General features: G+C 48.7%; 9 protein-coding genes across 9 annotated transcripts; 5 read left to right on the top strand and 4 right to left on the bottom strand.

Annotated features, from left to right (window-relative positions):
- Positions 1-1064: 1064 nt before the first annotated feature.
- Positions 1065-2400, top strand: N7525_007571 (polysaccharide lyase family 1 protein; the record flags this gene model as incomplete). Its single annotated transcript, XM_002567975.1, has 4 exons — positions 1065-1399; positions 1472-1597; positions 1663-1993; positions 2062-2400. The coding sequence occupies 4 exons, from the start codon at positions 1065-1067 to the stop codon at positions 2398-2400; spliced, it is 1131 nt and encodes a 376-aa protein (XP_002568021.1).
- A 1170-nt stretch (positions 2401-3570) lies between these two features.
- Positions 3571-3837, bottom strand: N7525_007570 (uncharacterized protein; the record flags this gene model as incomplete). Its single annotated transcript, XM_061214145.1, has 1 exon — positions 3571-3837. One exon carries the CDS (start codon positions 3835-3837, stop codon positions 3571-3573), a length of 267 nt encoding a protein of 88 aa, XP_061068576.1.
- Positions 3838-5201: 1364 nt separating this feature from the next.
- N7525_007569 (uncharacterized protein) lies at positions 5202-6186 on the top strand (the record flags this gene model as incomplete). The annotated part of the gene is made up of 2 exons (XM_061214144.1): positions 5202-5559; positions 5588-6186. 2 exons carry the CDS (start codon positions 5202-5204, stop codon positions 6184-6186), a joined length of 957 nt encoding a protein of 318 aa, XP_061068575.1.
- Positions 6187-6454: 268 nt separating this feature from the next.
- N7525_007568 (putative MFS hexose transporter) lies at positions 6455-8467 on the bottom strand (the record flags this gene model as incomplete). The annotated part of the gene is made up of 9 exons (XM_002567973.1): positions 6455-6707; positions 6762-6999; positions 7057-7159; positions 7211-7542; positions 7596-7706; positions 7759-7905; positions 7968-8071; positions 8121-8246; positions 8301-8467. 9 exons carry the CDS (start codon positions 8465-8467, stop codon positions 6455-6457), a joined length of 1581 nt encoding a protein of 526 aa, XP_002568019.1.
- Positions 8468-9785: 1318 nt separating this feature from the next.
- N7525_007567 (uncharacterized protein) lies at positions 9786-10758 on the top strand (the record flags this gene model as incomplete). The annotated part of the gene is made up of 2 exons (XM_002567972.1): positions 9786-10301; positions 10357-10758. The coding sequence occupies 2 exons, from the start codon at positions 9786-9788 to the stop codon at positions 10756-10758; spliced, it is 918 nt and encodes a 305-aa protein (XP_002568018.1).
- A 284-nt stretch (positions 10759-11042) lies between these two features.
- On the bottom strand, positions 11043-12833 carry N7525_007566 (uncharacterized protein; the record flags this gene model as incomplete). The annotated part of the gene is made up of 3 exons (XM_002567971.2): positions 11043-11699; positions 11754-12503; positions 12573-12833. The coding sequence occupies 3 exons, from the start codon at positions 12831-12833 to the stop codon at positions 11043-11045; spliced, it is 1668 nt and encodes a 555-aa protein (XP_002568017.2).
- Positions 12834-14977: 2144 nt separating this feature from the next.
- Positions 14978-16953, bottom strand: N7525_007565 (putative MFS transporter; the record flags this gene model as incomplete). The annotated part of the gene is made up of 6 exons (XM_061214143.1): positions 14978-15572; positions 15624-16078; positions 16129-16284; positions 16335-16697; positions 16746-16834; positions 16896-16953. 6 exons carry the CDS (start codon positions 16951-16953, stop codon positions 14978-14980), a joined length of 1716 nt encoding a protein of 571 aa, XP_061068574.1.
- A 585-nt stretch (positions 16954-17538) lies between these two features.
- Positions 17539-18938, top strand: N7525_007564 (NAD(P)/FAD-dependent oxidoreductase; the record flags this gene model as incomplete). The annotated part of the gene is made up of 2 exons (XM_002567968.1): positions 17539-17731; positions 17788-18938. The coding sequence occupies 2 exons, from the start codon at positions 17539-17541 to the stop codon at positions 18936-18938; spliced, it is 1344 nt and encodes a 447-aa protein (XP_002568014.1).
- A 334-nt stretch (positions 18939-19272) lies between these two features.
- N7525_007563 (cytochrome P450) lies at positions 19273-21007 on the top strand (the record flags this gene model as incomplete). The annotated part of the gene is made up of 4 exons (XM_061214142.1): positions 19273-19402; positions 19471-19643; positions 19699-19951; positions 20016-21007. 4 exons carry the CDS (start codon positions 19273-19275, stop codon positions 21005-21007), a joined length of 1548 nt encoding a protein of 515 aa, XP_061068573.1.
- Positions 21008-21803: the final 796 nt, after the last annotated feature.

Raw genomic sequence — 21803 nt, 5'->3', positions numbered from 1 at the left:
ATGGATAGAATTTATTTGGAGATCCCCATCCCTTTCTTTTCGTTTCCACGACCTTTTAGATGAAACACGCCAATTAGCTAGTATTATTATTAACTTCAAATGCTGGGAACCCCTGAAATTATTTCGAAAGAACTCAGTGGATCTCCTCTGGCAGCTCTGGTGGGTAACACTATAATGGGCATGAGCTGATCTTCACATCTTAATGAATTTAGAGTATGAATATCATTGCTGCAATAATAACCAGCTCGAAGATCGACAGAGGTAAATCACCACGTTCGCCAAGGCGGAGAAATTCTCGTCCACAAACTTCACCCTTTGACCCCCTTGGTTATTACGGAGCAGGAGAAATCAGAATAGCCAACACAGCCCTTATTTCCGGACCTGTGAAAAGGAGACTTATCAGACTGGGCCTCGGAGACCATACTCATCCGAGTAAAACTCCGACGACAAAGCTGACATGCCGACTCCATTCAGTTAAAGATGTGGGGAACACCCTAAAGATGAAACATCTTCACGCACCGGTTCCCATCCTCTAGGGCTGGCCTGATTTGCGAAATTGTGGCGAAATTGTGGCACCAGATCACTCTTTCTTTAATTCCTGAAATTGTTTTCTGCATACAATTCGGTCACGGAGGGCGTTCTACGAATTATCCCACAGCAGCCTATTGGTGTATCTATCATCCCTTATAGCTCGCGTCTGCAATTCTTCCGGATTCTTCACCAAATCTACTCCCTGCATAACAGTGGGTGTTTTCTCCGCAAAATTGTGGATTATGGACAGCCCTATTATGCGACCAGACCTGGGTCCCACATGTGTTGAAAGGCGTAGGGCTTCAGTGGTTATTTGCCGGTTGGACGTCGGCTTCTCCATTACGGAGATTACCCGGGTGCGGAGACTCCATTCTCAAACATCATTGTCTTAGCTCGGAGAGCTATCTACATTGGACCGAGTGCTTATACTTCTTCCTATATAAGACGTCCACCACGCCCGGCATGTCTTCTTCAGCTCCTCATCCAAACCACTCCGATCTTCAAAACCCTAGGTACAACTACCAGCCCCAACCATGAAGATTACAGCCATCTTTGCAGCACTCGCTATGCGAGCCGCTGCCGTCGGTGTCTCCGGCGCAGCAGAGGGTTTCGCCAAGGGCGTCACTGGCGGTGGCTCTGCCGCCCCTGTCTACCCCAGCACCACAGACGAGCTGGTCTCGTACCTGGGTGACTCTTCGCCGCGCGTGATTGTCCTGACCAAGACCTTCGACTTCCGGGGCACAGAGGGAACTGGAAGCGGCACCGGCTGCGCCCCTTGGGGCACTGGCTCTGGTTGCCAGGTTGCCATCAACCAGAACAACTGGTGCACCGAATACCAGCCGAACGCTCCCAAGGTCTCTGTCAACTAGTACGAACAAACCCAACTCCCATGGTTGCAATGATTCCACATTTTTGAACGTATACTAATTGACCGCTCCAGTGACAAGGCCGGCTCCCTCGGCATAACCGTCAAGTCCAACAAGTCCATCGTCGGTAGCGGCAACGCCGGTGTCATTAAGGGCAAGGGTCTCCGAATCGTCAGCGGTGCGAACAACGTTATCATCCAGTAAGAGACAGACCTCCAAATACCATACAAAACATCCCAAATTCCAAAACTAACCACCAATCTAGAAACGTCGCCATCACCGACATCAACCCCAAGTACGTCTGGGGCGGCGACGCCATCACCGTGAACGACGCCGACATGGTCTGGATCGACCACGTCACAACCGCTCGCATCGGCCGCCAACACATCGTCCTCGGCACCAAGGCCTCCAAGCGCGTCACCATCTCAAACAGCTTCATCGATGGTACCAGCGACTACTCCGCCACCTGCGACGGCTACCACTACTGGGGCATCTACCTCTTCGGCTCCAGCGATCTCGTCACCATGAAGGGCAACTACATCTACCACACCAGCGGACGCGCCCCCAAGGTTCAGGGTAACACCCTTCTGCACGCTGTAAGTTGATCGCTGGGATCAAGTCTCTTTGGGAATATGATATAGATACAGTCACTAACACGCACCAGGTCAACAACTACTGGTACCAGAACTCCGGCCACGCTTTCGAGATCGGTCAGGGTGGTTACGTTCTCGCTGAGGGTAACGTGTTCCAGAACATTGTTGCTGCTGCCGAGTCTCCCATTTCTGGACAGTTGTTCTCCTCGCCGGATACCAACACCAATGCTGTTTGCTCGAACTACATTGGCCGTGCTTGCCAGCTCAATGGATACGGATCTTCTGGGGCATTGTCTCAGGCTGATACTGCTTTCCTGACTAACTTCGGTGGAAAGAACATTGCCTCTGCTTCGGCTTACACTTCTGTTGTCGCTAGCGTTAATGCTAATGCTGGTCAGGGTAAGCTGTGAGGTGGACCTGGGTGTGGTATATCTCTGGGGATGGGGATGGGAGATAGTTGACAATTGTCTGTTTGTTGTTGACAGTAAGTTTCCTGCGCGATTTACTAGCAGTTATGCTTAGGAAATCAGTAAATTTATTGACTAGAGTAATAATATTATATAACTTGTTCAAGTTGATGGTATATTGTTGACATACATGCATACATGCAATGCATGCAGGTATGCGTTTGTCTGTGTGTGCAGACTGAGCATTTGCCTAGTTTGTCTCGTTTGTCATTTCGCAGGCTTATATACCGCCTCCTTTCCATAGATGCATCGTCACCTCTCTTCTTCAGATTCTCTCTCCATCTCTCTTGCTTCGTAGCCTCAACAGATATACAAGTTGTGCCAAGGCTGCTGATAATTGTGATGTGCATGTGTCGCTAGTAATCTGCGAGAGGCAGTCGCGGATACATGTATAGTGCAATTGATGATTAAAAGACCAGGCCCGGTGACAGTTGCTTCAGAAATGGCTTCTCGGTTGTGGTCACCACAGCGATAGTCAGCCTGTTCACCTGATGTGCGTTATAGGGGGGAAAAGAAGCCTCCACGACATTCGGTATCGCTCGGAGAGATTCTACGATTGGCTGATTTGCTGACTGAGACAGGTGCTACAATAATCATACTTCCAAGGTTATCAAGAAAATCCACTAGAGCGTGGCCATTAGGAGTTGACTATACTCCTTACGAATCTAAGCTTGGAAGATTATCGTGATCTAGGTTAGGTTGAGCTTTTTGGGTGGGACTTTCACTAAAAATGTTATTCCGGGTTTTATTTATTTAGTCCACGTACTATAAAGAACACAGCCAACTGCCATCCTCGAAGGCGACTTCTGTCTGCCACTGAAAGCGACTAGTCAAGGCTCATTAGGCCATCGATTCCGGGGCTAACCATCTCCCGAGGATATTGGTTGAATCCCATAAATGGAACCGCAAGCGATTCGACCCTCATCAGGTCATTGACTCCGACATCCATCCCCCGAAAAGAGAGATTGGACCTCGGAGATAGCACCGCGGCCACCTCGTCGACCGCCATCAGGTCATTCGCTCGGGGGCGACATCCATTTCTCCAGAATAGTGGTTGGAGCTCATAACGGAACTCTTGGCAGAACTCTTGGCACTTCTCGGGATTTAGGAAGATTAGTTGGTTGGATCAGGCGGCGAGGGCTTTTGTGCAAGCCTGTTCCTGCTATAATGGTGATCGGCTCGTTTCAGTCTATCCCGGTATGGGTTGGCACGATCCGCAGCACTCCTGAGCTGTGCTCCTCGGCTGGGATCACACGCAGGGTATGACCCATTCGTGCTGGCTGAAGCATCATGGGGATATGAGCCACGGCGTGTTTCTTCGATGTCCAGCTGATCGTTGAAGGAAAGCTTGATGGCTTTCGTTTCGGTGGTTGGGGACATGGTGACGTCGAGAGGTGCAAAGGGTTTAAATAGAATGGAGTCGAAGTTGGGAAGTGCCGGGCGTGATGAGGCTTTGGAAATATAAAATAGTGGAAGATGAAGGTGAAGGTGAAGTGAAGGTGAAGTGAAGGTGAAAGTGAAAGTGAAAGTGAGAGAGGAAGTTGAGTTGAATATAAACGGGACAGGTCCTCTCCCTTTGCCGAGTATTGTCCCATTTGATCTTTTCCCGTCTTTCATTCTTTTTTGCTTCATCTTACCTTCGTCTCACAACACACCCAATCGTCCAAAAATGAAGAATGCCCATATCATCTTAGTTCTCTTCAAGGCATTCATGGTAAGTGAAAGCTCATTGAAAGATACGAGGGCTAAAGTTAATTAGAGATCATAGCTCGAGATTACCCAGGTCGTCAAAGCAGAATCCAGCAGCAGCAGAAGAACCGCTTCGGATATATTGCAAATGTGACAATTGTATTCAATGCATCTTGGGTAACCCCGACCCGAGATCATTGACCCTGACACTCCCTGAAAAATAAAACAAGCAACATAACCCACACAGTCCACACAACCCCAGCAGAATGGATTAAATCGGCCTCGGACACCTCCCATATCCAATATCCCATGCTCAGGTTATATTTGCCCCGAATATCCAGTATCGAGGGTGCTTGTAACACGTGACACCGGTTTGGATTTACCATCCAAGTTTGAAAACAGCCGGTGAACTAACTCCTCACTACTTAAATAGAATAGTCGCGATACCTACAACCCCTCGACGCTGGCGATTCTATTGACGATATCCTAGGCACCAGTGAAAGGTGGTAGGGGTTTTCTCCGCTGTGAAACGGATCTAAGAGCAAAGCATAACCGTTCGTGGAGTTCGTGACAGTAGCTCTACGGCTGCTGCTAGCCCCTGCTTGCGCAAGTGAGATCCTGAGATCGTCTGTGTAGGGGATGAACATGGCCTCCAAGGCCGTTTCCAACAGGCCATTGGGTCGTTCCGTCCCCGCAAAGAGAGGGACAGTGGATGACACTGGCTCCAGTGCGCAAGAGAGCTACGAGGTCTCTTGATTAGCAATGGCCTTGCTTCTTGCTCGGTGGAGATTGTTGATCCCATGGCTTTTACGCCGGTGAATACTTATCCTGTTCTCCAAAAAGTCAAAGTGTTCTGGGAATGGGAGCCTCTCCTGTAAGAACTCTTAGTTTGATTGGACCTAACTTCAATTCGATTCATTGGATGCTTCCGACGTGGTAGAGCCCCCACGCTCCTGGATTGTTCACCAACCCTGTTAATACTGGTCGATCGCAACCAGGACTGGACCGAAACCCGGGAGAAAGTCGTTTATATTCTGAAGAAGTGGCGTCTCCAAATGCTAGCTTTTGAAATTGTTATGGATAGGCCGGTGTATCAGGCGGACCACAAAGGGATCAGTACTGGCCTTGTCGAAGGACTTCTGAGGAATGATACTCACCATTCCCTCAGCCGCGTGTATGGCCACCCTCAACGGCTGAGGCGTCTCCTGGGTCACCCCATCCTGTATATGGGCGACCTTCAGTGTGGATTTGGTTTCGTCAGCACATACGATGAAACGATCTTTCTCCGACAAGTTCAGCTGGCTAGTGGCCAATGGATTGTGAAATACTCACCAGTGATCTATTCCACTGATGCGTACGAACCATCTGGTTCACAGGGTCATGGGCCTGGTCCCTCCGTCTCTATGAGACAGTGTATGTTTTACGTAACCATGCTTCCGAGCGCAGGACATTATAGAGGTTGCAACAGAGGAAGCTCGGCGGGAGCACGGTACCATGCGAAGACCCAGGCCCAACCATATCGCTCAAGTTCCAGAAGCTGAAGCTGAAGCCATTCGGAACGCCGCCATCATAGTACTGAAAATTAGACTAGGCTGGTTGCGGGGTAGATACTGGGGGTTCGTGGATCATGATGAACCAACCCCTTGCAGCTTTGCGGAAGAGGGTGGATGGCATGACGGACATGAAAAATACTCCATGCTCTACAGATGTCAATCTATTCATCCAGTGCCTGAAGAGTATGGCGTACACAAGGTCGGAAGACACCATCCGGAAGAACATTCCAGAACTCTGCATGGTGCCACATTTACATGGTATTTGGCAGGGCTAAGCAAGATGAAACGTTCCGCTTGGATGTCTAACCGCCTTGATCACAAGTTTGGCTGGTACAATGTATTGGAACGAAAATTCAAGCCGCTACATGCCGAAGTCGACAAGGTCAATAACACCCGGTCTAGTTGGAGAGACACAAACCAGGGCGTTGAAGTTAGACAACATGCCGTAGACATGTTACGACTGTGTGATATGCTGGGCACCATGTAGTTCATGAAAGGGTCGAAGTAGTGCACATGGAGCAGGAGAGATTCAAGGAACTAGCAGGCCGGGTTCGTGGCGACGCAGGGCAAGAAAGTAATGGTTGCAGGAGGAGCACCGTACAGAGTACAACCTTCTTATCTGCCGGATGAAATCAAGGAGCAATCCATTAAACCATTCTCAATTAAATTCGTCAGTAACAGTAAATTATAGTATTGTCTGACTATAATCGGCACCAAAGTATGCCCCACGGATATCTTTTCGCAACCACGCACAATCAAGCACGTTCCCTATGCTCAGGCGATGCCTTTTCGGTAATTTCAATCTCCTTCTCGACCTGCTGGAGATCAACATGCGCCACTTGCGCATCATCACCATCGAAGATCTTAGCCAGCTCCTCGAGAGTGGGCCCCTTGGTCTCAACGTAGAAGAAGTAGACGAAGCAGAGCTCGATAAAGATCCAGATCGTGTAGATCATTGATAAGTTCCAGTGGTGAGGAAGGTTCTCCCACGCAATCGGGTTGGTGTAGCTAGGATGGTCAGTTTCGTCCAAAGGGCAGATACTTATATGCAGAGCAACTTACTTTCCGAGGACCAGAGATGCCTGCACCGTCAAGTTCATAATCATAACACCCTTGGCACGCAGACGGTAGGGCAAGATCTCGAGCGAGTAGGCAACGAGCAGACCTGACCAGGCAATGGCATAGAACACAGAGAAGAGCCAGACGAAGACGACTTGTGGGTAGCCGGTAGTCTTGACATCGCCGGTTTTTTCGAAGACGGAGGAGACCACAGTCCATGCAAGGAACATGAGAACCATGCCTGAGACGAGAAAGTTAGTAACTCGGCAAATTCATCTCGGGCAATCCCGACACATACCAACTGTAGAAAACAGGAATAGAGGTCGTCGTCCGACTCGATCAACGAAGAATGCACTTGAAACACTGACAATCAAACTGAGTAAGGTTTGTCCGCCGTTGAGCTATGGAATGTCAGTGTGGGTTCATTCGGCGGAGGGGAAGGGGCCACGAACGGGAATCTTCTTAGTTTGTTCGGTGATACCCATGCTGTTGTAGATCAAATTGGTGTAGTTGCTGAACAAGGCATTTCCACTGTATTGGGAAATGACACCCAGAGAAATCAGAAGTGCCAAGCGGTAACGGTTACCCTTGGTCCTCATGAAATCCAAATAGCTGCTGTTCTTCTGGTACCGCATCTCCAAGCTGATAGTCTCCTTAATCTCACGGTATTCAAATTGAACAGTGGCGTTGTTCTGATCTCCATTGCCGTGGTAGTAGGCAAGTGTGTCCAATGCTTCTTCGTATCGCTCCTTAGAGACGAGCCAACGGGGAGATTCCGGGACCCCTAATGATTGTTAACCGCCTGGATCCAATCCAGTACAAGGAAATGGAACTTACAAAAGATGAAGACGATCTGAATGACAGCGGGGAGGATTTGAAGGATGGTCAAACTGCGCCAGGACCAATCGTTCTTGATATACATCGTTCCCCAGGCGAGCCATGCAACAACTAGACTCAGTCAGCACACCAGTGCCCGGAGATCGATCTGAAGGATAAATACCTAGTGCGCCCAAATTCCACAAGCAGTTGTAAATAGTGGTAACCTTTCCGCGGTGCTGGGGGTGACAGATCTCGGCGAGTAGGACAGGGGATGCCATCTGGGCCAGACTGTTGCCGAATCCCAGGAGCAATCGACCGGCGACATACACTAAATAGGATTAGTAAATGCGACGACCTGACCTCGGGATGACCCAAAATGACCAAGCTTACTTCCATAGTTTGTGCAGAAAGCACCGAGCAAGCCACCGAAAATCATCAAGACACATCCGATCGCGATGGGAAGCTTGCGACCCCATCGATCAGCGAAGAAAGGCCTAATTCAAGTCAGCGAGCTTCACTTGTATTCAGCACGGGATAGCTTACACGAAAGGGAAACTGGCAAGACTACCGATCTGGTAAATTGCATTCATCAATCCCAGCTTGTCGCCACTGGGATGGTCGAAGTACACTTGCCACGCATCCAAATTCTGGGACGTGTTAAGCATCATTCTGCGCAAGGCCATCAGCTCCATACATATTCAATCACGAATCCATAATGCTTACCCGTCGTATCCAGTAGTAGCAGAAGCAACACAAAGCACAGCAGCCCAGAAATAGAGCTTGCGGAGACCAGGCTCTTGCCACCAGTTAACTTTCTCCAACTGGGGCTGTGCAGCCTGAGTCGCGTCCAAATCGGACTGTAGAGTCGACGCTCCGACAGCAATACCCATGTTGTTTGCGTATTTTGTTTAGTTGAGCTGGAGTATCCAAGTAGAGAGGTGAGATGTCCACCGAGCTTGTGACACAACAAAGCAAAGGAATGTGGAGTTGGGGGGCTCCGCCGGAGGTTTTAAGCAATTCAGATTTGCCATCGTGGGATAAAATAAGCTGTGATATTAGCCGGTTAATGAGAATTGATGTCTTGGCTGAGTCGCTTGGGTAGACAGCTCTCCCCGGTTTTTGCGGTTGAAACACATATTGGGAAAGGTAGAATTAAAGAAATTTGATATTCTCAAGGCGCTAGGACGGATTCTGCGCAGGGCCGGGGCTAGAAATGCCTCATGCACAGGCTAGCCAGATTGGTGGTATGTCAGACCAGCCTTTCCCCTATGGGGGTGCAGTAGAGCCAAAACGTTCCATCCCCGGGTTTTAGGGCCACGAAGTATCACAGGCTAATCAATCCCAGGAGGATAGAAGTGATGATTGGTGCAGCCAATGGGCTATAACAGCCGAGTTGCGTGGTCACAATTACCCTCGCTTGGGGACTGTTCTTTTGGGATTCATTGGATACGAGACGAATCTCATTGTTCCCCACAATAGTGCGGTTTGACGGGCCGAGGCCCACAATTTGATAAACATGGAGAAGTACAGCACATATAATTGATAATCCTCCGTGTTCATTTGAGATACGAGCTGGATCAACTCTGTTAGCACAGGGTCTGTTCCAGTTCAAGGTTCTAGTGATTCGTGTTAGGGATTTCTCTGTGCGCCAAAAAGGTTCAGGCTCCGAATGACCGTGCCAAATTGAGTAACCATATTAGCCTGGACGCCACCCGAAGGCAAATGAAATGGAGTGGTATGAGTGGTGATGCCAAGCGACTCGGGGGAAGTTGGGGAGCATTCTTCATTTGCGGGGGACATGCCCCAGGCCGGGCTTGACTGTTTAGCCGGAATTCGTATCTTGGCAACGCCATTTATTGCTCGGTCAATGGCACAAGAACTCTTGTTCAGCTCCAAGCAAACGCCGTATTTTGAAGAAGAGGAATACGAGTATAAAATAATAGGAGACCGTTTATAAGGCGAGTTTCACCGCTTCCTTCTTTCGGTGATGTGTTGGTGCCCCATATTAAAAACAGAAGGAACGGTCTCTGATTGGTGCGATCTTAATTACCGGCAGAATAAGGGACCCAGTCACGTCACAGCCCTGAAGCAAGCCACCTTCCCCAACTAAGTAACTGCCAATATTGCACCGGTAGACGAATCCCTATCTCTCATTCTTGAAAAGTTATGGGCTCACGCTGCAGCTCCACTTTGGAGGAGCCAGACACAATGACAGCCAATCCCAAGTATAAGCTCTCACAAGAGCAAATCGATCATTTCATGAAATATGGGTACGTGCGTCTACCGAACTGTTTCTCGCGGGAGAAAGCATCCGAATGGGCAGGCGACGTGTGGGCTAGGCTCGGTATGTCACCAACGGACAAATCGACTTGGACAACTGAAATTACCCACATGGGAGACACCAAGGAAGAACCGGTCAAGACCTTTGCCCCCAAGGCATGGGCGGCCATCTGCGAGCTTCTCGGAGGCGAAGACCGTGTAGCCCCGGAATCGGCCACTTGGGATGATGCTCTGATCGTCAATCTCGGCTCGCCCGAGACTGAGGGCACATGGCCCCATCCTGCTGATCTGCCGGGTTGGCACGTGGATGGCGACTTCTTTATCCATTTCCTTGATTCGCCTGAACAGGCCCTGCTCGTTATACCACTATTTACCGATATCCACGATCGTGCAGGTGGCACTATGATCTGCCCCCAGGCGATGGAATCGGTTGCCCAGCACCTGGTATGTGTCCAAGCTACTGGTCCCACTTTCATGTCGTTCTGACTCTTGTTTCTAGTACAATCATCCTGAGGGTGTGACACCGTATATGTATCCCCGCGGCCAGGAACCTGCTGAAAACCCCGAGGATACCCCCTTTTACTCGGAGATCGTTAAAAATTGCAGCGAATTCCACCAGATGACTGGCAAGGTGGGCGATGTGATTTTTCTCCATCCTTTGATGTGTCACTCGATTTCAGTCAACAGCTTGAGACATCCCCGCGTTATCACCAACCCACCAGTGGCTTTGAAAAAGCCGTTCAAGTTTGACCGCAATGATCCCTCAAAATACAGCCTCGTCGAGAAGAAGACGTTAGCGATGCTTGGCAAAGAGAGGCTGTCTGGCTGGAAAATAAAGGGGAAGCGTGAGTTCGTTCTCCCGGAGAGGCTGAATGATAAAAGCGGATCGAGCGAAAGCTAGCTAGAAAGGCACGCGACTTATCAGGGGACAACCCATGTCGACTCGATTGCCACGACCATTACCTTAGCCGAGCCAACGTCTTTCATTCTTATGTCAAATTAGCCTTTAGCCTGAAATCCAATTTATCCTTACCAAACTTCAATAGCCTCGTTGGCTCATTGCCCTTGCGTTGCCTGCCATGTCCTTATACTCTATCAGGTTAGCTGACCGTGCTACTTTGAGACGTCCGTGTCAGGACAAATGTACTAATCGCCAATGTCATTCCTTTTCGAAATTGTTACTATTCACATTCCCCCTTTTCGCCACAGGAATCCAGACGAAATCCCCCCGATGATAGCCACAGCCGTGATGAAATCCCATACCACTTGAAACGCCGCAACTGAAACAACTGTAATCGCTTCTCTTTGTTCAATTGTCATGCTCACATCCTTCATTAGAATGAGATATCCGTTGGCGGTGTTTATTATGTCTCGATCCAGGTCGGCAGTTGCAAGTCCATTGCGGAAGCAGTTCAAGAACACAACTCCCCCGACAGGGACCGCGACTGCCATACCCCAAGCTCGCATGTAGAATGATATGGTTGTTGGCAGAGTTGGCGGGGAGCATTCCTCATCTTTGGGCAAATTCTGGATGCGGACATTGTAGCTCGAAAGCAGGAGACCATGTCCAAGGCCTGCTGTGAACAACAGAAATACCCACGCTACAGTCGGCGTGGAGCTATCCAAGAGGATAGAGCATCCACTCGCTAGAGCAGTCAAGACCCAGCCACCGGAGATGATCCACTGGGTACATCTCAACTCCCTTGCTAGAAGGACACCAACCACCGTAGCTGGCGCAATCGCAAACCCAGCCATGGCCATCAAGCTCACGCCTGACAAGGTGGCGGACATGTAATGAGTGGACATGAAGTACAGTGGGAAGAATTGCAAGTGAGCAAAGACCTAAATTCGTATGTCAGACACCACAAATCAAATGCAAAGAAAGCATCTACTAACCACAAAGCCATGCAAGAAACACCCTAGATGTGTCATAGCCATCTTCTTCGACCGGAATACCCTCCTCCCAAACTGCGGATACAGAGCCCACTTGGACTCATAAAAGAGAAAGATAACAAGAATCACAGCGCCCACCACAAGAGGAACAATCGTCTGCCAGTCCCTCCAGCGATACAAGCTCCCACCGCAAGAAAGACCGACTAGAATAACCACAACACCCGAAATGGCCAAAGTAGTACCCGTCCAATCCAAGATACGCAATTTGCGCAGCGGGATATATTTCAATGCGCGAAGATCCACAGCAAACGGAATGACCAGCAAACCAAGCGAGCAGAAGATAAAGCTGAAATAAAACACCCATCTCCAGTTGGCACTATCGACAAACAAGCCTCCGAGAATGGGACCCAGGATACCGCCACACATTCGTGTGACCAGAATGTAGCATGAATATCGTGAGTTCATGGATTCAGGCGCCGTCTCAGTCATTACCAAAGAGCACAGACTCATTGCGCCACCGCTGCCGATACCCTGAATCATGCGGCCGGTTATCAGTTCCGCGAGACTCATGGAGCCGCAGCAGATCCCTGTCCCGATTGTTGCAAGAACCACGGCAATGGTCCATACCGGTCCGTGGTTGAAGACTTCGCACACCATCGTGAAGTAGAGTTGGCTGCTTGCGCTGAAAATGAGGTATGTGGTGTTGGCCCAAAATGTGCTTGCTAGAGGCTTTCCGAATGTGTTTGCCAGGTGCTGTATTAAGGGTCTGGTCAGCTCCCTTATAGATGTAAAATAACACTTGGGGTGTTGATTGTAGCTTACAGGTAATGCTGGGATCAAGACAGTCGCATTGAACGAATCCATCATTGCCAGGACGACGATACAGATGAAGACCAGCCAATCTCGCACTTCGAGTCGTCGTTTTTGTTCTTCGGCTGAGGGTTCGCTCTCGAATAGTTGGATTGAGCTTCCCAACGCCGGGTTTTGTGTCACATCATCGTCACTTCGGACGCTATCCGGTACGCCGAAGTTGATTTTGGGCTGATTATCGTAGATGTCTTCATCAAATGAACGGAGTCCCATTTGAGTTGCTTGTGGCCGTAGCAAGCCTTGTACAAGTATTTTAAACTTGTCGCTAGACTGGCGCTCGTCGCGGGGTTCGGGATACTGAGATCGACTGTAGCATTGAGCGAAACTGTACAGAAATTAACGGAGGAAACTTCATAGCTAGCAATACCAAGTTACCCTCACTAACGTGGGATAGAAGAGATGTGTACTAGGAGCTCCTATTTCGCCCCTTCGTTGTCGTAAACCTTGTAAAGGAGACGTTTGGGCGGATTCCATAAAAGAAGGGATGCGTTTTACATGCATTACCATTGGTCCGAAATTTGGTCTAAATCTATTCAACCCTTCTATTGCGGGGAAGTCGTTAGAGTCAAACCCCTAGGAATGATGGGTTAAAGGGGCCTTAGCACCGTTGGCATTCCAGCCTCCTCGCCCTTGTTTGCTGCGGTGATGGTGATGTAGGTGCAACGAACATTCCGTGCATGATGCAAGGAATTTTGCTGCATGAACTCCGCCGAATTCATCTCAAGATAGTGTCTTCAAGTCATGGCAAAAACAGATACGGAGTATGTATATAAACGTGTTGAAGGGAGATCATATAGAATATTTACGTGTAATAGAGTGGATAAGCTATATTCCCAGGAAAAGTATTAGACAAGAGCTTATTATAAGCATTTATTCTTTTACCAAGTGTAGATATAGCCATCAAAAAAGTACGAACTGGTTTAATGGTGACTTTCCTAGTATTAGGAAGAGAAGTGAGGTCTGGATGTTTCATTGTAGTAAGGTATAAACACGTGATGTACTAGATGTACACCAAGACAGGCTCTTCCTTCTCTCTCCCTCTCTTCTCCCTCTCTCTCCCATCTGCTCCTTTCGGTCGTACACAGAAATCTTTTCTTGTTGATCGCTCATGTACTGGGCATTCCCAAAATAGCTCAACTTACGTGCTGTGATGTGGTTACCGCTTAGTTGATTCAGACCCCTATCCACAGCCCTTTCTATAGACTCGCACCTCTCATCATTTGAGCTCCTCATTTGTGTCGTTAACCTTCAGAGATTCTGCATACTTGAAGCAGCACTGGGAGGCGAGCCCTGCCATCTTCATAGTTTGACGTCATTCAAGAAGGTCTCATGGATCTCAACCATGACTTATTGCGTCCTGGCTCCTACCTTTCATCCAAGACTCTGAATCAGTCTCGGACAAAATGGCATGTCTTACTATCATCCACTCAGTCCACAACCAACCTTCCTTGTTTCTGCAGCAATGTAAAAGTTCTCCTCAACAAAACACCTTCAATCCCCCAGTGAACAGAGGTCGCAGAGTGCGCCAGAAAGAATTCTTTGTCCCTAGAAGGCTACTTAAAATGGTCAGTGGCAGTCTCGCCAGCTGATAAAATTTCCAAGGGGTACTTGTGAGCTACCTCCGTTCAAAAAGAATATAGCCCGAAATGTTTGTATTTGCAAATTCTCATCCGAAGACATGCGACCTGTCAGCAGAATATATCCCGGAATGGACTGGGTTTCAACAGAAGAGTTTGACGAAAGTCTTTTCCGAAATTGCCACACGAAGCTTGTTCTCTTGGACCATTTTCGCCGACGGTATTAGGGCAGAAGAAAATACACTTTGGGGACACGAATTGCTGGAATCTACGACTGACAGGGATGATAATGCCGGGTTAAGTGAATCCAGCTCATCAGATCGAGAAGACGAAGGGAATGATCGGAATTTCGACTGCGTCCAAAAATGGCAGGATGAAGTCCCTGTTCAATTTGAATGAATTGACTTGAATTAAAAGAATCCCGAGACTGTCAAGGTCCAGTGATCGTAATGCTCCGAGCAATTACGCTGAGTGGATTTCCTTGCGATACTGCTACCAACTTTAACAAGACGCACATATTCACGACGAGTGAATTTCATTATCAGAACATGACTTCGACGGAGGCGCTCAACTATCCCAACCCGGAATTTACTGTCTTGCCCAACTTGCACCCCTCAGACCAGAAATGACAAGACATATGGCGGGTTAGCTGGGCCGCTAGTTGCTCCAGCCTGCCAAGCAGTCATATGTTATCCAGAATGTGGTATGTATATAAAATATCGCGGGGAATATAAAGAACGCCGAGATGGCGAAGATACCCATATTGTTACTAATATCGACTCAAAGAGCTGGATGGATATCACGCCCTGTTTCCGACAGGAACTTCTCATACCGTCCCTTGCACTTACGACGCCATGACTTGCCCCAAACCATCATGGGAATACCCATTAACATAGAAAGCACAACCAGAATACCGAAGCAGGTAAATGTCCAGCCAAAGTTAGTCGCGTCGATGAAAGGCTGAACAGAAAATGAGATAGCGAAATTAATCAGGGATGAGCAGATGGCGAGTACTACGACCAGTTCACCGGAGATCTGTAGGTAGAGGAACCCTGTTAGCAAAACGCACAGTAGGAGAAGGAAGCCGAGGAGGTACCACAGCCGATCTACACCTACCCCGTCAAAGCACTCCATCGCATAAGTCGTTGCCAAACTGGTCATAGACACCTGCTGAGCAATCAAGCAGCACAAAGCGACAGCGATCGCCATCCAATGTTCACCAGACGTGGCAGCCCATCCGTAGGTAAAATAACCCACAGCACCGAAAATAAAGGGGAAAATATAAGCCCAGATACGCATCTCCGGCTCCTTATAACCCCTGTTCCGACGGGACAAAACCAACACAACCCGGTCGGAAAGAAAGCCAACTCCCATTCTGGAGTAAATAAATCAGCCGACGTCCCTAAATTCCAGAATGTAATCTTACCCAAGGAAGTTTCCAACGAGAGCAGCTAGAAATATCAACCCCGTAGACCCGGCACTCCAGTTATAGGGAGCTACAGTCATGATTTCCGAGATTGTATTGAAAGACACGATGCCTGCAGTGCAGCCAAATGCGAACTGGATACCGGCCAGCACAATATTAGGGAATGCAAAGAGGTAGAAAGGACGCCGGAAATATTGAAGCCATGTTGTTTGGTCATCTGAGAAGTAATGGACTAAAGCGATCTTTTGCCTGTAGGTTCGCGCAGGGATTTCTTCTTCCGAAGTGCTACCCTCAGTAGTCGATACGGGCGTGCCAGCCCTTGGGTGCTTTTCGGCCTTGTCTTGGTCGTCAGTAGGTGCACTCGACATAGAAAGCCCGAGTAAGGCGTTGTTGAAGCGATATCGTGGGAACATAGTGTCGTCGAATGTGAATATGAAGAGCAAGATTAGGACTCCCTGCAATAGTCAGTTCGGTTAATATGTCACCCCGTATAGGGGTTTCTTACGCATGCGATAGCCACAATAGGCCCGCTCCAGCGCCAACCGATTCCGTCGGCGATGTAACCGCCCAGAATTAGCCCGAGGATGGATCCGAGTTGCTGGAAGAAGATATAAATCGAGACCATGCGACCGCGTTCGTGGGCGAAGAACATGTCGAATATCTAATACGTCTCAGTAATTCTGCACTGAAGGACAAGCGGTATATACTCACAGTAAGCTGGATGAGTGCCTGGTATGCCGCGGTACCAATGCCCTGGATGACAAGCATGATATAGTACTGAGCAGTGCCAGTGTAGAAAGCCCCCCAAATACTCCCACCGCAGAGGATTACCAAGCTCAGGATGTATATAATCTTCCGGCCGAACTTCATCGCCGAAGGGATCCAGATGATATTAAAGAAACCAAGAAGGAGGTAGTTCAGGGCGGATGCGCCGTTCATGTTGGTTAGAGTGACGCCGGTGTCGGCTGATATCATTGTCCAGCTTGCACCGTTATTGTTCTCGCCGAAGGAGAATACACAGGCGTAGAAGGAGATGAGGAGGAGGGACCACCATTTCTTCAGTTTTCTCCAGTTCTGGGATGTTTAGAATATCAATCTTCCGCCATGGGTGCCATAACTTACTAAGGGGTCTGCGGGGGACTTGGATGGCTGAGGGACGAGGAGAACATCCTGTTGGCCGGCATGGCTACTGTCTCGTAGGGTGCGGGATACTGGGGTTTGGTAGTTAATACAAAATGCTGAAGTAAAGATTAGACGCAGATCGGAACATACCGTCAACCAAGTAAACGGTGCCAGGAACGTCGGTTTGTATGTCGTCTGAGTGAGCCATATTTGCACGCACAATGGAAGTCGTGAAGGGAAGCCAGGACAGCCAATGCTTATATATTCCAGCGAAGGTACTTGATTGTACAGCAGATGATCCTAATCCAAGCCATGATCAACGTATATCGGGACTGCCCGATCTTGTTTACTATAGATTCAGATATCGAGGTAAGCCACTTGGTGAGGGGAAAAGCCCACGGAAGCTCCAAGCGACAGCATTAGCGATCATAGAAAAGAGGAGAAGACTCGTTCGTGCAAGAGACAGTATTGATACCGATAAGAAAAGAGAGAAATTCCCATTGGCGTAATTAGTTGAAGATGTTCGATGTTCGATAAGCCCGAGGTCGAGGATCAAGTGTGGAGAAGCTTTTCCCCAGGTTGGAGTCGAGGAAGGTCCACGCGGGACATTTCCCCTCCAACACCCACGCTAAGCTGATGTGACCTGATACGCATTGGCCTGTGTTTTCTAATTCTTCAAAGGTTACATTGAATGATCAGATTGGGCATTTATCATATGACGTTATAATCCCAAGTCGCCCTTGGCAATTTCCAGTTGTCCCCTCCATCTTCTACCACGAAGCAGAACACCAAGATGGCAACACTCGAATTAAACCACACCACCTCAATCCTGATAGTGGGCGCAGGCACTTGGGGATGCTCGACTGCTCTCCATCTGGCCCGTCGTGGATACAGAAATGTGAAAGTGCTGGACCCTCACCCAGTCCCGTCGCCCATTGCTGCGGGGAACGATATCAACAAGATTATGGAGCACAAGGAATTGAAATGTAACCAACCTATACATCCTGGCACGAAGATATGGAAACCGGCTAATATTTATCAGCGCCGAAGCCCGATGCTCGAAGCATCGCGTTTGCAACTTGCACCAGGGCGGCATTAAAAGGCTGGAAGACCGATCCAGTCTTCCAGCCGTACTTCCACGAAACCGGCTTCATTGTGTCTGGGCACACACCCGCCCTGATAGAGCACATCAAAACAGAAGAAATTGACCCGTCTGAAGGCGATTGGGTGGCTCTGGAATCAGCCGAAGATTTCCGTCAAACGATGCCGCCTGGTGTCTTGACTGGTGATTTCCCCGGTTGGAAGGGTTGGATCAGCCGAGTCGGAGCCGGATGGATTCATGCCCGAAAAGCGATGGTATCAGCATACAATGAAGCGCAGCGTCTCGGTGTGGACTTCGTGACTGGATCACCACAGGGAAATGTCGAAAGCCTGATCTACAAGGATGCAGATGTGGTCGGGGCTCGAACCGCGGATGGCTTAAGTCACTACGCGGATCGGACAATTCTTGCAGCCGGTGCTGGTAGTGACCGCCTGCTAGATTTTAAAAAGCAGCTGCGTCCAACTGCTTGGACCTTGAGCCATATACGCATGACGCCCGAGGAAGCCGATAAATATCGAAATCTCCCTGTGTTGTTCAATGTTGCCAAGGGCTTCTTTATGGAGCCTGATGAGGAAAAGCACGAACTGAAGATCTGTGATGAGCATCCCGGGTACTGCAATTTCGTGGTAGATCCTGATCACCAGGGTGAAAAGAGAAGCATTCCGTTCGCTAAGGAGCAGATCCCCCTTGAAGCTGAAGCGCGGGCTCGGGATTTCCTGCGCGACACCATGCCTCATCTTGCTGATCGACCCTTTTCCTTTGCTCGTATCTGCTGGGATGCCGATACGGTTGATCGGGCATTTTTGATTGATCGACACCCTGAATATGCTTCTCTCGTGGTTGCGGTCGGCGGCTCGGGTAATGGGGCCATGCAAATGCCTACTATTGGAGGGTTTATCTCAGACACACTCGAGGGAAAGCTACAAAAGGAGTTGAAGGATGTTGTACGGTGGCGACCGGAAACTGCGATCCACCGAGACTGGAAGTCTACGCAGAACAGGTTTGGGGGACCTGATAGGTTGATGGATTTTCAAGATGTGAAAGATGATGAGTGGACAAGAATTGGGGAGGACATGGCAAGTCGACTATGAACTGTGTCGACGTAGAGGCGCCTCCGGCCTTCTATACGGGAATTTACTTAAGAAGCGCGGACCTCTGGCCTATCTGTCTTCCCGGGCATTGATTGGTTGGAGACGGGTACTCCCGGGGTAGCATAACAGTGAAGAAACACCAATATAGTATAAGATCTTCATTGCAGATGACCCTTGTACAACATAGGTATATGTTGCCATCTTTACGAAACTCCTAGGCCCCTCATCCCCTCGTTTCATTTTCCCACTTTCTCCTCCCACTTTCTCCTCCCACTTTCTCTTCTCACTTTCTTCAGAGCCCATCAAGTTACCACAGGGTCAACGTGCTCACAAAATGCTAGGATTTAGTACTGCAGATCACGTCACAGGGCTCACATACGTGTTCCTCGCGACTATTCCCGCTTGGTATTTGATATCGTATCTGATCTCCCCTTTACGCCGGTTTCCAGGACCATTTGTCGCCGGTAAGCGAATCGTATTCCTGAATATGTAGTCTAAATAAACTTTAAGTTTATCGCTAACATACGTATAGGATGGACGAACTTGTGGCGAATGCTTCAGGTGCGACAGGGAAAATATCACCTAGTGATCCAAGACCTGCACAAGAAGTACGGTCCAGTGGTGCGAATCGCGCCGAACGTTTTAGACCTGGACTTTCCGGAGTTGATCAAGACCATTTATAACGCCAAAGAAGATTACCTCAAGGCTGGTCCAATTAAGCCTCAACTCCGGGTAGTGTTCTACTAACACTTTATTATAGACGGAATTCTATCATGGTAGTAGTGCCAAGAGCAATGGAAAAATCATCTATAATCTATTCAGCGAATGTACTCCGGAGATCCATGCTCAACAGAAGCGACCTATCTCCATGCACTATTCCCTTAAGGGAATGCTATCGCTTGAGCCCCATATAGATGTGATGATTCAGTATTTCTGCCAACGATTGGAGGAAAACTTTATCGATGCACCAAACGGCACCCAAGTATGTGACATTGGAGAGTGGATTGCATTCTGTAAGTCGAGTCACCTTTCCTTTCTTATTCGAAAAAGAAAAGCATTCAGACTAATTTGGAGCAGACACCTGGGATGTTGTTGGCCAGGTTTTATTTAGTCAGCCTATAGGATACTTGGAGAAGGGCTGCGACTTTAATCACACCATACGAACTGCAGATATTGCGATGGACTACTTTTCATTAGTAGGACAAATGCCAATACTCGACCACCTACTTGACAAAAATCCCATTTACCCGCTTGGGCCGCCCTCTTTTGGCCCCATCACGAACATCTCGATCCAGCATCTAGTAGATCGGCTTCAGAACAACGACACCAACTATCATGACCCTAGCAAGCCTGACTTCCTTGACAAGTTCATCGAAGCGAAAGAGAAATATCCAGACGTGGTCGATGATACGCAAATTGTTTCTTACCTCATGTTCAATATGATTGCGGGAGCCGACACAACGGGCATCACGCTCAACGCAGCGCTCTACTTCTCGCTAAAGCACCCACATGTCTGGGAACGCCTAAGATCTGAGATCCTACCAGAAAGTTCTTGCTCGGGACCAGCGGTGGTGTCTTACAAAGATACAAGAGAATACCCGTATTTAAATGCCATTGTTCGGGAGGCAATGAGGTGTCATCCCGCTGTTGCAATGCTTCTGGAGCGATATGTACCTAAGGGAGGACTTGACCTTCCCAACGGACTCAATATCCCGGCTGGTTGTGTGGTGGGAATGAACCCGTATGTCGTTGCGCGCAATAAGTCTGTCTGGGGTGAAGATGCCGACGCATTTCGGCCGGAGCGTTGGCTGCGCAATGAGAAACTCGAAACCGAGGAAGAATTCGAGAAACGTCTCCGTCTGATGAACAATACCGACCTATCATTTGGAGGTGGAAGTCGTATCTGTATCGGTAAACACCTGGGTCTCCTTGAGGTGTACAAAGTGCTTGCAACTCTTGTGTCCCGCTATAATATTGATTTGGTTGATCCGAAGAAAGATTGGAAGACCCACAACAGCTTTTCTGTTCGACAGAGTGGTATTAAGGTGAGACTATCCCGTCGTGAATGATGAAGGGTGCTCATTGATGTTGGTGGGGGAGTTCCATCACGATGAACTTTGAAATCATCTACAAGCTGATATATCCCACTCTTTTCAGCGGTTTTGACGTTACTTGTTATTTTTTTCTCTTTTCTTTTTCCCTCTCTGTTCCAATTGTACCTGGTATACAACCTTGACCGGCTGGGACAGCTGAATTTGAGCATCTCCAATATGAACCCAGTCTCCTCGAGGGCCTTCGGCGACCCTCTTAGCTAGCTCATCAGAAATTTGTCATGACTTCATCGTTCTTCAATCCCATGGCCACAGCTGAGACTAAAGCAATTGGCAGTATAAACTACTTGGGAGGAAGAACAAATAGTTAAACTTTGTATGGTTCATTTAGCATAGAAAGCCAGCTCTAATATCCACTGTTGGAAAGGCCGGGACTACACCAAAAGTGGAAGCCAATTACCGCGAATAGCGACAGTGAATCTATACAGTCAATTGAATGGTATCATTGGAAGTGCTTGATGCCATGCCATCCGTGATCTCCATCGGGATCCGTCCGTGGTGCGCGCAAATTTCTGGGTAATCCCTTGAGTCTATGGTCGTATGTAGGAAGACGTGGTTGCATCTATGATCTTGGAAGCCGATGGGTGCACGCCGGGCGAGCACGCGCCCGAGCTTCCTTGTTCAATCACTACTTCTGCGCAGCCCAAAACAACACTTCATTTCTAACCTCTGCATCCTCACTGGATTTCCGATTATATATTCTACAGTGATGGACACTGGCTTTGATCCATTACGAGTGCGGAACTCTTCAACC

The sequence above is a fragment of the Penicillium rubens genome (genome assembly GCF_028828025.1).
Source record: "Penicillium rubens strain IBT 27055 chromosome Unknown utg000003l_segment0_segment0, whole genome shotgun sequence".
NCBI classification, from domain to species: domain Eukaryota; kingdom Fungi; phylum Ascomycota; class Eurotiomycetes; order Eurotiales; family Aspergillaceae; genus Penicillium; species Penicillium rubens.
This window is presented reverse-complemented; position numbering and strand designations above follow the sequence as displayed.